The 14349-nt window shown below is 33.0% G+C and overlaps 1 protein-coding gene across 1 annotated transcript; it reads left to right on the forward strand.

The window, feature by feature from the left end:
* Window positions 1–10941: 10941 nt before the first annotated feature.
* On the forward strand, window positions 10942–13387 carry LOC118058747 (polyol transporter 5). The gene is made up of 3 exons (XM_035071494.2): window positions 10942–11223; window positions 11531–11877; window positions 12147–13387. Exons 1-3 carry the CDS (start codon window positions 11064–11066, stop codon window positions 13236–13238), a joined length of 1599 nt encoding a protein of 532 aa, XP_034927385.1. The 5' UTR covers window positions 10942–11063; the 3' UTR covers window positions 13239–13387.
* Window positions 13388–14349: the final 962 nt, after the last annotated feature.

The raw sequence follows: 14349 nt of genomic DNA on the forward strand, positions 1-14349 counted from the left end.
TCATCTTGTTGCTTTAATTAGCAGGCCGAGAGTTCAGACTTTCCTTGGAGGTGAGAGTCGATTTTTTGTTTCTGGGAAAAGTCCACTCCCTTTGAAGGTGGCACAAAAAGCCCAACAACTCTCGAAGATAGCCAATTAAATGTATAATCCTAAAAAAAAAGTAAATAAATAAATAAAGTAAGCCATAAGTAATTTGTAAATTTTGAAGCCATTATATCATGGCATTTAGTTACAGGTGGGTCAACAAGCCTCGTCTTATTCCTAGTGGACCTTTAAGAATATAGGTTCTGCCCATATTAGTATCACAATTAATTCCGGCAATCAACAGAGCAACGATGGCCTCTACGTTAGTGGTAGAGCCGGCAATGAAAATGTTAAGAAGTCAAAAACCATCTCAGCTTCTTTAAGGATATGCACAACGAATTTCTTACACGACCCCCATTGGCTTAAGTAAATCATTAGCACTTATCACTTAAGCAAATATTCAAGATGCACGTTAATCTGCTGCTAAGCGAGAAGGTGCTCAACACTTATCTAATGATCCGCCTTCAACACTTTCTTCAACCTTTGCTACTTCTTGACAAAAAATCTTCTTGTGATATATTCGTCTCGTGTTGGCACTTTCGTTGTAATTCAGCAGCCATTAATTTCCTTTATGTGTGGGGATGATGTGGAGGAGAATGTGTGATCATAAAATGATATCGTGGAACAATGATTATGATGAGGAAGTCAGATGACGATAATGACTTGCACTAAAATTTGATGTCGGAAAGTGTGACTGGTTCATATTGGTATATATCAAGAAGCACTTCCGGCAGTGATTTTTTTGCAAAATTAGGCTTGCATGGTCGTTCGGTTCAGGCTACTTTAAACCGCATGTAGCGTTCATACAAGGAAAGAGGATTTTGGAATATGCTTGTGTAATACTTGTCAGATTATTATTGATCAAAGTAATCTCTACTTATAGATGAACCAATTCAAGAAGACGTGATCAAGGGATTGAAAATAATCCAAAATCCATAACCATTCAAGTGCTTGTTGGCATAAAATCATGTGTATAAGATTTGGGGTTTAATCCTAGATTATAAGTTGCCAAATCAATTCATAAGTTGATGAAGCAACTCAGTTTTTTTTTTATTAAAATGATTTGGAATTAACGGATTATCAAATTAATTTGTCATTTTAGATTGTGTTTTTATTTTCTAGTTCATTTTTTTATTTCTTTGAAAATTGGTTATCCATATACATATAATTTTATTCCACATATTTTGACTTTATTTTTTTTTAATTATGGATGTCCGGATCAATTTACATATATTTTAATTATGTAAATTTCAAGTGATCTTGAGATTTATAATACTTGAAGTGATAATTTTTAAAGATTAAATTTAAGATCTCATGAATTAAGCTTCACGTTTGTTTATATATATATATATTTTACTTTAACTTACAAACAAAGAAAACAAAGAAAATGACAGAGATCTGAAAGTTGGCTTGTACTGTTTACGTTTGATCAATTCAACTTGGTCAAGGAGAAAATAATTAGTAGAGATTCTTACTGACTGGATTATCTAATCTTCAGCAGCAAGAAAATCTAAAAGTAAAACCATAATGAGAATCCTAAGTCCACAGATAATGAATTGTTTTATAGGTTTCCATTTATCCGCAAAATATTAAATTCGATATGAATATATTATTATTCTATAGCCGTAAGGGTTTGCTTACTATATACTGTCTACAGATTCAACTCCCCAACCAATCGTTCGTTGACCAACTTTTAGAGATGCGAGCTGAGGAAACAGAGGGGGTTCAGACCTCAACGAGTAAATATAGAATTAAAAAAAATATATAATCTTAATTATACGCATTCAAGGATTCCTTCAGCCTTACTTCAGATGACAAATAAGTTTAATTAAATTAGTATGCTGAGCTGTGTTTCAAAAGAAAACGAGGAGAATGGAGCCTTCTGCATATAAAAATATCAATCTAAATATAAATATCATATCAGTAGACAAAAATTGGTGTGAAAATAGCTTAATATAAAAACATACCAAGTTGATGGAAGATAAAAATGGGTGGTATGACTTTGGTTTTATGAGGTGATAAGGTTGATTAAAACCACAAGATTGTCGAGCCCGTTCTTTCCATGAAACCGGCGTCATTTTCCACCTAATGAGCTTTCGCTTTTGGAGATTCCAACACCTTAAGATTTTGTCAAAGAAATTAGGGCAAGCAGTCTCTCCTCAGCACTTTGAAGTTTGAATTCAAATTCTACAAAATCACAAGTATCTTTTGTTGATTTCCGGTGCCCTCTAAGGAGAGTCCAAGTTCAGTTTCTAACCAACACGGGAAATAAAAACCGGGAGTGGTGGCTGAATAGAAAAGACAACGGCGATGGACTTTATCAGGCGAGAGATCAGTGCCACGTTGTAAAAGGAAAGGGGTGATGGAGCTTTGTGAGATCGTGGGATTTTGTATTTCATTGGAAAATTCTTGCAGTCTATGAATAGACAGAGACTTGGGCGGCCTATTCTATGTGGTAAAAATGGCCACCTCTTGATAGTGGAAAAGGCAAGCTTTCCCTTTCCAAGCCCCACAACGAGGCACATGGAGAGAACGCACATTATTGTACCCAACTTGGAATAATAAAGCAAGGGAGCAATTTTGTCAGTTCCAGAGGCAAATGAATTCCAAGAAATGAAACAATTTTACCTCTATACCTATCTATGTGATTGTTACTGCAGCGTAGATTGCTTTTTAAAAATGTTTTTTTATTTAAAAATGTATTCAAATAATTATTTCCAAACACTTAATTATCAGAGAAGCATGAAATGAAGTTGTGAATGTTGAAAATGATGAAATTATTTGGAATCGAAACTCCCTTTGATTTGATTAAAGAGACTTTGATATTATATTGGTAAGTGTTTTAATCTTAGAATTTAAGTTATTAGGTGTAATTTCTGAAATGATTTTATATTAATTTTTAAACAAGTACATGGGTGGGATTTACAACAAATCATTTAGCATATCTTAGGCATAATCTTTAATTTCGTTTGTTTTTAAGATTAAATTCGTTTTTAATCAAATTTGAAATCTCTCTGTCGCAATCTTCTTTAATTTCAAATTTGAGATTATAATTTATGTGGACAATAAATACCTCATAGGCAAGCGTTGCAGTTCTTGTCGTAAAATTTGAAACAGAGCAGAGATCTTGCATGGTTGCCCTCAAAGGAATCTAGACGATTAAACTTGAGCCCGGATCGATCTAATATTAGATATGATCTAATATTAGACGATTAAACAGAGAGTCTCTAGTTGATAGCTTTCACGTTGCATGATCATTTAATATGTGATGATATTTAAACTATTAAAATCTTATTATAAGTTTGTTTTCTTTAATTATTCTTTATTAACTATCTCAAATATCAACAGCCCTACTGATCTTGAACTTGAAATGATTTTTGCCTCCTGACTGATCAGTCGATCTCGGTTGAGCTGTAGCGTCCAGATTTACCAAACTTGGGAATCAAATGTCCTCTCATACTGGGAAAATGCTCAGTGGAAAGTCGAATCATACTAATCAATCAAGAACTTGTTTTGATAATTGAGAGGATAGAATATAAAGAAAACAGAGAATAAAAATAAAAGAATGATTCAAACCCTTCACTTCACTTGTTTCGAAGAGATTTGCAAAGGTGGTCTGCGCTCATGTGGTCAAAAGTGGCAAGCTATGGAAAAGTCCATGGCACAAGTGCAAAGAATAATTTCATTGTTATTAAAAAAATAAAAAAGACAGTGTTACCTAAGTAATTAAAGAATAGATAGTCAAATTTACCGTAGCCATGAATATATTCCACTATGGATGAGCTACAGGAAAAACCCACAAAGTTTAATATTTTACTTAATGCAGCCATGGATGGTCACATTTCAAACTGTTTCCAGAGGCACACGGGGACACATTTTCATGATCAAAGGTCTCTGTCCTAATTATTTGTCCACGTTCACTTTCAATACAACAGTGACAACTGCTATGAGCCAAACTGGTTTTATGATGCCACGTTGTTATGTTTTTTTTTTTTTAATTATTAACGTGTATATTTGGATCAATTTATACGCATTTCAATTAACTTTACGAGTTCTAAGATTAATAATCATGTAAGCTTCCAATAAATATTATATTAGCAACCATAGGACTCGAACTTAAAATCATAAAGAGAATAAATTTATTAGTTATCACTGATCCACCTATTAGATGGTTCCATGTGGTTATGTTTTATTCATCTATATGGGAAAGGTTTTTTTTATCTTTGAAGTGCCATTGTACTAGTTCTCACCGTCGAAACTAAATTCATCTCTTCACTATATTTATAATCAAGTTATCCACGTTGAATTAGACAATTCATAATAATTTTATATTCTCACTGACTTATTTAATGTATAATTACCAGGATAACCGTAAACTTAGTTTGCAAATATTTATTTTTCAGACAACGATCATATCAGTTTAAGTTTTTTTTTAAAAAGGTTATTTACACTTGAAAAATCATTATAAAAAAGAGCATGCATCCATCGAATTCGATCATATGCACGGCTGAAATATGAATAGAATGCAGACCAGATATTACTCGAAGCTGTAATTTCGAATTATAAAAAAAATAATATCCGTTCATGATTTCTTCTTGTAGGAGCAACAATGTTTAAATTAATCCATCTAACATCGGATAGCGGATCTCCTCGAGTCTCTTTAATTTGGAGAGAAATCTGGACACTGACCCAGTTTTGGAAACATCTTTATGATTCAATATCCAAGATATTTAGGCTCAAAAGTTTTTTTCCTTTTTATCCTCTCCGGGTGAAATGACTAACGCATCTTTAAATCAATGATGTGAAAAAAAAAAAAAAAAAACTCTAACTTCTTTCAAGATTAAAAAGAAAAGAAATGTAAGATAAAAAAGAAGAAAAGAAAAGGGAAAATGGTCCGAAAGTAAAGGGGAAATGGAAGATTTTAGGCGCAAATGGTCCGAAAAGTAATGGGGAAATGGAAGATTTTAGGCACAAATTCAACTGCAAACACCTGTCTAGTGCAGGCATGAATGCAGGAACTTGTCGACGTTAAATTTTCTGCCGAATTGGTTCTAAAGTTTGTTTCTAGACCAAGTCGTTATAATATCCACTTTTCCCTTTTAGCGGTTACAATCCTGTAACCAGAATTATTTCATAAATCATAGTCCAGTTCGAACCAAGATGTTGACATGCATCTCTGTATTGTTCATGATTTCATTTTTTTATCGAGCTGTTCATAATCAAAATACTGCTTTTTATGTGTTTAATTGTGACGAGCAAAATAACAATGAGTAACTAAATTTGATAGTTGTCGTGTCCTGTCCAGATTTTGTGAAGCTGAATTTAACCTGTAACGATCTTTGATGTAACATATATTATGGTATGTCATGTTATAGTTTTTCGAAAATAACATATATAATAAGCTAATTTAGTATAAAGAGATTGACGGGCTTACTCACTTATAGGTGGCGGCGTTGAAAATCCTAAAACCCATGACCCGGACTTTCAGCTGGGTCGACCACCAGTCAGATTTAAAAACTCCAACATGTATTTGCTAGGTAAATCTGAGAGCAGAAGAAGATATTTTTTTTTATGAAGGAGAAGATTCAAGGTAGTTTATAAAATCTTGAACCCAAATGGACGAGTCCATATGAAAGTAAGACGATCAATGTATTTGTTGTTTATAGTTTTGGACTATTTGAAAATAAAAGCTCAAAAAGTCTTAGTTTTAGATTTTATAAGATAACATGACCAAACTATAGAGATACGTGGCTACGATAAGTGGCTAAGAGACGTGCTCTCTTTTAACACATACATATGTACATATAGTATATTCAAATATAATAATTGGATTTAGGCATATAATCTTATTAAACCCCCGTTCAGGGATATTATCTAGTTAACCTCCATGGATAATTAGCAGAAGGAGATTTACAATCTCCACAGAATGCATGATATTTGATTAAGTACATATTCTTAATTCCAGCTTGGGTATATTGTATAGCAGTAGATTTGCTAAAATATATGCAATCTTCTAAAGGGATTAGTTATAGCTCAATGTCTCTTAAAGAAATAAACGGTCCATTTCATTTTTTTTTCCTGAGAGAATATATATATTTGTTTATTTTACGAGGGGGGGATATGAGCCATAAACCTTGTTGAAACTTGAAAGAGAGATGGACGCGACTCGCGAGAGGATTAGCCACAAATTAAACCCGATTTGCCTGTTCTTTTCAGTTTACAAACCAAATCTAGAGAAAACTGTTATAATACCAATAATCTTGCACAACTTTAACTGTGTAATCATTTTATTTAATAGAATGCTTGGGGTTTAAATAGCCATTACAACTTGAAATCAAAGAAAACAACCCACATCTTCATATCCCAGAGATTATGGTAATAAAAACAGAAAATAATGACTAAGTAATCATTTGGCTTAATCAACCCTAACAAAAATAAATTGATGGCTCCTCAAAGACAGGAGTTTATTCTTAAACAAAACACCTGGATTCTAACAAAAACATGTTCATGTGGCACCCAATTAGTTGAAGAACTCCAATATATATATAAATATGAAGCAAGAGCAGGCCAGCTTGAAGCAGATTGGGTTGGTATGATTATAATACCACATATACAGCCACTGATTAATTGTGATGACCAAGAGCTGTGTACATGCACTACCTCTTCATATTAAAGTCTTACACCAACTTAAGAGATATAATTTAATTAACGGTTTTAAATTTATTTTTTAAAAATTACCGATTTAAGTTTTATAAATCTCAGAGTCACTAAATACTTATATTGTTGTTAATTTCAAGACTTGTAAAATTAATAGAGATACATACAAGCTGACCTGAATTTTCATGTTAATAATAATAATAAAAAGTTTAACACCTTTTCTTGGGAATTCAATTTAAAAAAAAAAAGGAAATGAAGAAGTCTATCAGCGTAAGAGATTAAAATCGAACTAATACAAGACGGGGACGCAATGTGCTGAACATGTATGCCAAAATACTGCCGATGATCTTCATCAAACAAGCATTTTTTATTTAAAAAAACGTAACAGGATCTGTCTGAAGAATACTATAAAATGTAACTCATAAATCATACAGATTCTTTTTTAATTGGGTTGCCCTCATCGTTAGTGTTTTTTATAATAATGCATTGCTATGGAGTGAAACATGATTGATAAATATAAAATATGGACGGTAGCTTCAGGAGCCAGCTTGTCAAATGGTGACAGCATACCCTCTCCCTTGTCAAGACTACTGACACAAGAAGTCAATGGAATTAATTTTCTAGACTAAAAATAAACAATAATCCAGCTTAATCTTCGAAGAGCCACGCATCGTGACGATACCTTTTGAAGGTTACACACTCTTGGTCAAACTTTACATTTAAAGTTTGTTTGACCGTGTTTTAATGGTTATTTTTAAAGTATTATTATTTAGAAAGTATTATTATTTAGAAATTTATAAAAATAATATTTTTTATTTTAAAAAAATATTTTTGATAATTAAAAATATTTCAAAACACCACCCAGAAACATTAAAAAAAATTACTCTGAAAACAAAATTATTTTTTTAACAAAAATTATTTTAGTTGTAATAAAAAAAACGCGTTCTTAATCTAATCAAAAATACATGGCGTTCATTCCCAAGGAAGGTGGATTTCTATTTCAATGACATAGAAAAAAGATTCAAGAAATTTTAGGGCCGTATTTGATTCCTAAACTTAAGTACGTGAAATGAAAAATACGAGTGCATGATAATAGAAGAAAACGGGTTAAGTAACCGTGACGTGCATAGCTTTCTTTTATTTTGAGAGTTTCGATCTCGGGTATGCAGTCATTTTCAGGATTTTTCTCTGTTTTTTTTTTTATATATATATAAAATACTCCAGAATTAATCTATTGCTGTGATTGTTCATAATTCTTATCCAATAAAAATATCAGAAAATCTAACAACAAAAGGAGATTAATAGCAAGATTTATAGATGTATTTGCGACGTAAGCTCTGTCTCTTTTTTTTGTTCTTTTCCAGCTTTCCAAATTATGAAGAGAGAAAATATTGGAGAACTCACGGGCCAATAATTTTTAGTATATAAATCATAAATACTTGTTCAAGACAGATTATTAAGGACGGGGGAAGAGTTTTGAAGATTAAAGCCTCCTATTTTCAGAAAAAAATAATGGTAGTTACTTACTTGAGAATATTATTCTTAATTAAGATCATTTGCACATAGAAATAAAATAAATTGAAGATTTTATTTTTTTTTAGTTTAACATGGGTGTCCTGGTCAGCTTGCGCGCACCTCGACTAATCCAACGGACCCTGAAGTTAACGACTATGTAAACCTCTAGTGGTCATCATATGAGCAACTCCAGAGTTTGAATTTGAGACTACAGAGGAAGCAAACTTCTTGATCCCAAACTCTTATCACTGGGCCACCATCTAAATGGTTAAATTAATCATGTACGTAGAGGATGATGAGGAATAATCTGAATTTAAGCATGGCAATGCGTATTTCTACAGGCTCCATTGAATTATGAATAGAAAAAACAAATAATTAATTGTTTTATATAAGGAATAGCAAACAATCATTGAAGGGAAGAGCTGGGACGTGTACAAATTGCAGGCAGGGGGTCCTTGTACATTGGTTTATAATAAGTGGTGTGGGGCCTGTCTTGTATCTTGATAGATCAGCACGTCTTTGTTGACCTCTGGAAAAATCAAAGAGATTTCGAGAACCTCTTGTCAACAAATTTGAGTGAAGATGTTTTGTTATTTTGTGTGCCCACTCTTTTGATTTCGAGAGCGTCATTGACTTGATTGACTTATTAAAAGTGAGAGAAGGAGAGTTTTAATATTCTAAAATTGATTGGAGAGAAGACAGGTATTTTACATTTTAATTGTATAGTAAATTTACACCATTACTCTTAAGAGAAATATTATTTTTTTGCTTTTATTGATGGTTACTTTTGTACATAGAAAAAATATATAGTAAATAATATATTTATCCTTGAGATAATAATAATAATAAAAAAACTAATTTGCAATGGGGAGGCCTTTTTTTAATTTTTAATTATGGTTGCATGGTAAAAATACCTTGACTTCTTTGATGTAAAATATTAATCTAACCCTTGGGTTAAAAGGTATTTGTGTTATCTTCTTGATTTTTTTTTTTTTTTATATAATTAGTGAGTTGAGATAAGGTCATTTAAGTACTTTAATAAATAAAAAGAAATTAAAAAAACATACCAACGGGTGTTGCACATGCATCAATCACTTCATTATCTTAGGTGGCTAAAATTTCCATTTCAAGGTCACTTCCGATGCATCTCGGTGTGTTCTCCATGAAAAAGTGGCCGCGTGCATGAATAAGTTTGTTGGTTTGTTGCCAATGACCATTCCTTTTTTCTTCTCCCTTCTTTGCTCTCTTTTCCTTTGTCTTTGCATGTATCCTGCAATCTTTTAGATTAGTCATTAAACTTTCTTTTTTTTTGTTCATGTTCTTTTTGTTATTATTTGTTTTATTTTTTAATTTCATCATCATTAAACTTTTGTAATTTTTTTATATACTTGATTTCATCTCCACCTTTTACTTTCTTTTTTTAATTTCAGCTTCATGATAAAGCTCTCCTGTCTAGCATTTCACGGGTTGCAAGTATCTAAGATAATTTTAGTTGTTTTTTTTATTTTTTTTTAAAAAAATATTATTTTAATTATTTTAAATTTTTTTATTGACATAAATTAATCTATCTTACTAATGACTAGGATCTAACGTGAGTCAGGTTAAATAAATATGTAATTTGTATGGTGGACATGAAAAAAAGAGAAAAGAAGCAAGAAACATGTACAGCTATAATATATTATCTATTTTTTTCTTTTAATAAAAAATCCAGTTCACATGTTTCTGTCATATCATGGAGGAGTCCTTTCTTTACTCATTATTTGGCTGTCACTTGGCAACAATTTAGATCGAGTTTGATGTTCTCGGAACGCATCCTGTGGTAACAGAGACTCGAGAGTGTGGTTGCTTTAACCATGCTAGCATCCGGTTAATATTTTCATCTTCTTCACAGCTCCAGTTTTCAACTTCTTTCTAGAGAGAGAGATTGGTATCAACAGAGCACAATTTTTTATAATAAATATTCAGAAGTTAATTACATGATGCATATTTTACATATATAATAACTAAAATTAATTCACATACTTTTGAAATTGGAATTTTTTTTATTATCAATATTCTTTCCTTGAATATCTCATAAAACATTAAATTTTAGTTGTCACTCACTCCACTAAGAAAAATATTGGTGGCCTAAATTCAGGAGGTAAAATTGAAATTTCAGGAACTAAAATCCCCTTTGTTGGAGCAAACTCTTCCTATGTTGTGTACTTTGAATTTTATTCACCTATATTTACAAAATAATTGATGAAATATTGGCACCATAAATTATGTCGTTAGTTTTTAAGAGATAAATTTCAGAGCTGAAACGTCTCCCTAAGAGAATTGATTTCTTAATTAAGGTGAATTTTTATAATTCGTACATTGATTCCCTAACTTAGTATAATGGAGTGTTGTTTTCATTATGAATATGAAATTGATCTCGTCGGGAAAAAAGATATATCTTTCTATTAGTTTTTACTTCATCGTTGAAAATTCACTATCATCGTTGAACTTTAGGGGATTAGTATAGTGAATTATATATATATATATATATATATATATATATATATATATAATTCACTATACTAATCCCCTAAAGTTCAACGATGATGAACGTTGTTTACTTTGAAACCAGCCAGACCGGTCACCAGGTTACAAAAATGATGATGTCAACCAATTTTGGACTCTATTTAACCAGTTAACTCCAGCTTTACTGCATCCCCAACTTCCAAGTTTTCATGGTGCATAGGGCTATAACACTAGCACTGCTTGCTTAGCTTAAACCATCTCTCTGTCTCTCCGTCGCTTTAAGTTGTTTAGGCATAGATATCATGGCTACAGGTCAAAACACAGAAGGGGATGCCAATCCCAGCCAACCCACATTAGATAGAACACTTGCAGATTTTGATCCTGTGAAGAAACCAAAACGAAACAAATTTGCTTTTGCTTGTGCAATCTTAGCTTCCATGACTTCAGTCTTGCTTGGTTATGGTGAGTACTTTATTTTCTCTTAAGCCGTTCCTTTTTCCAATATTATTCTTTTGGTATCATACAAATGCTTTCACTGTTTTTCTTCTACTTATCCTTTTTCATCACTTGGATATGTATTGCTGCAAGAAAAAGATGCTGTCAAGAAATTAATAACTAGCCGTGTTAACCCTCAATGAAGAATGAAACTTAAGAAAATAAATGACGTTAAATTTTTTTATTGCAACTGTTTTTTTTTCTGTGTGTGAATCATGCCTTGATTTTTGTATCATTATCCTGACAGCTTGTTTCCCATCATATTTTGTCATAGATATCGGAGTAATGAGTGGAGCCAACATCTACATCCAAGATGACCTTAAAATCAGTGACTTGCAAGTAGCATTGCTTGTGGGAACTCTTAACTTATACTCTCTTGTTGGCTCAGCCGCTGCTGGCCGGACCTCTGATCGGATTGGTCGTCGATACACAATTGTGATGGCCGGAGCCATTTTCTTTCTTGGATCTCTACTCATGGGATTTGCCACAAACTATGCCTTTCTCATGGTTGGTCGCTTTGTCGCTGGTGTCGGTGTCGGTTATGCCCTCATGATTGCCCCTGTTTACACTGCTGAAGTCTCTCCAGCCTCTTCCCGTGGATGTCTCACCTCATTCCCAGAAGTAAGTATACATATATTTAAATACATATTTTAGAACATCTAAAAAAGAGGACTCTCTCTTTATGAGAGTGTTTGGGTGTTTAATATGTAATTATGTACTGAAAATGGTTTCCAAGAGTAAATAATAGCCTTGAAAAGTTTAGTTTAAAATACTCTTAAAATTCTAATAAATGCACAAGAATCCCACTTTTAGCAATTTGAATGTTGAAAAAAACTAAAATCTGGGGATTTGATATCAACATCACCTTTGTGATTCTGTATCTTGTGCAGGTATTCATAAATTCTGGGATCTTACTAGGATATGTATCCAATTATGCGTTCTCTAAGCTCCCAACTAACTTAGGTTGGCGATTCATGCTTGGAATTGGAGCAATTCCTTCAGTCTTCTTAGCTTTGGTTGTTATAGGCATGCCCGAGTCTCCACGTTGGCTAGTCATGCAAGGTCGCCTTGGTGAAGCTAGGAAAGTTCTTGACAAAACCTCTGATTCTAAAGAAGAATCTCAACAAAGATTATCAGACATAAAAGAAGCTGCCGGAATCCCACAAGATTGCAACGATGATATTGTCCAGGTGCAAAAACAGAGTCATGGTGAAGGTGTTTGGAAAGAATTACTCATTTATCCCACACCTTCTGTTCGTCACATTTTGGTTTGTGGGATCGGTATTCATTTCTTCCAACAAGCTTCAGGAATAGACGCGGTCGTTTTGTACAGTCCGAGGATCTTCGAAAAGGCTGGAATCACGTCATCCAATGATAAATTACTAGCAACCGTAGCCGTTGGATTCACCAAGACCGTTTTCATCCTAGTGGCCACATTCTTACTTGATAGGATCGGACGACGCCCATTGCTTTTAAGTAGTGTTGGGGGTATGGTATTATCCCTAGCAACCCTTGGATTCGGGCTGACAATGATTGATCATTCAGATGAGAAACTACCATGGGCTGTTGCATTATCAATTGCCATGGTATTAGCTTATGTTGCTTTCTTCTCCATAGGAATGGGACCGATAACTTGGGTATATAGCTCGGAGATTTTCCCCTTAAAACTACGTGCTCAGGGTACAAGTATGGGAGTGGCGGTTAACAGAGTGACAAGCGGGGTGATATCTACAACTTTTATTTTGCTGTACAAGGCTATAACTATCGGTGGATCCTTTTTCCTTTTCGCTGGAGTTGCAACCGTGGGATGGCTGTTCTTTTATGCATGTTTGCCGGAGACACGAGGTAGAACTTTAGAGGATATGGAAGTGCTCTTTGGTAGTTTTTTCAAGTGGAGGTCTGCTTTAAAGGATGAGCAGAGGAAGTCAGCCGGTGGTGACAATGGCGGTCAGATTCAGATGGGAACTAAAGCTCAAGAATAGTATTAGTGTGATAATGGTATCTTCTGCTGCTTCCTTTTTTATAAATGCTTCAGATGGTGTGCAAATGAGAAGCTTGTTTACTATCACGCAAAAGAAAAACAACAAAAAAAGCAGATATGTTATGAATCAAAAAGATAATATTGTCGATAGTCTTCGTTTTTGTCCCTTTTTTTAATATTAAATATGTTTAGCAGATAGCTAATTAGTATTTAAAAAAAGTTGGTGAGGAGACACGACCTATAATAACTTATGGGTTCGAACTGCTTAAAACATTTTGGCCTAAACAAAGGACCATTCTTGGAACTGGTGCGCATCTACTCGACAAGTGAATTATTGGAGGTGAGTTTTTCTAACGTTTGGCCTGAAGTGTTACGCCATCAAATATCCCACGGGACAACAATAATGTGTTTGAAAAACTGAATTCACATCCCACGGGACAACAGTAATTATGGACATGCATCATTGGTCGGTGAGTCATTTGTGTGTCTATATATATATATATGGTGAGTCATGTGTCTATATATATATATATATGGTACACGATGTTCATCTACTAGGAGCAGGAGTGAGTGTGCTACTTCTTCATTGCTGTTGGGTTGTAGAGGTAAATTATCAATCTAATTTTTAATTAATAAAAAACTTGAGTAAAAAAAACTTGAGTAAATGAAATTAATTTATTAAATCTATGATATGAGTAATGAGTTAGGATAATTTTATAAAAATATTGAATAAGATGATAAATATTAATTTCTAATAAATTTAATATTCAATGATAAAATAAAAATGAATATTATAAATTAAAAAAAATATATTATAATAAATAGTGTTACGTGGAGAGATATATAGTAAAAAGTAATTTTTTAATAAATTTAATGTTAAATGATAAAATAAAAATTTTAAAAAAATTATATTATAATAAATAGTGTTACGTGGAGAGACACATAGTAAAATCCTCATATATTTTTTGTTTGGTTAGTTAACGTTGTTGGGGAAGGGAGGCACGGCTAGTTTGCTAAGAAGGGATACACAACTAGTCCAATAAGAGGGGGCACCAGTCACAAGACTCACAACCACTCTACCGAGAGGGGACGCAAGATCAGTCCGAGGAGGT

This window comes from Populus alba, chromosome 9 (genome assembly GCF_005239225.2).
Source record: "Populus alba chromosome 9, ASM523922v2, whole genome shotgun sequence".
Taxonomy (NCBI): domain Eukaryota; kingdom Viridiplantae; phylum Streptophyta; class Magnoliopsida; order Malpighiales; family Salicaceae; genus Populus; species Populus alba.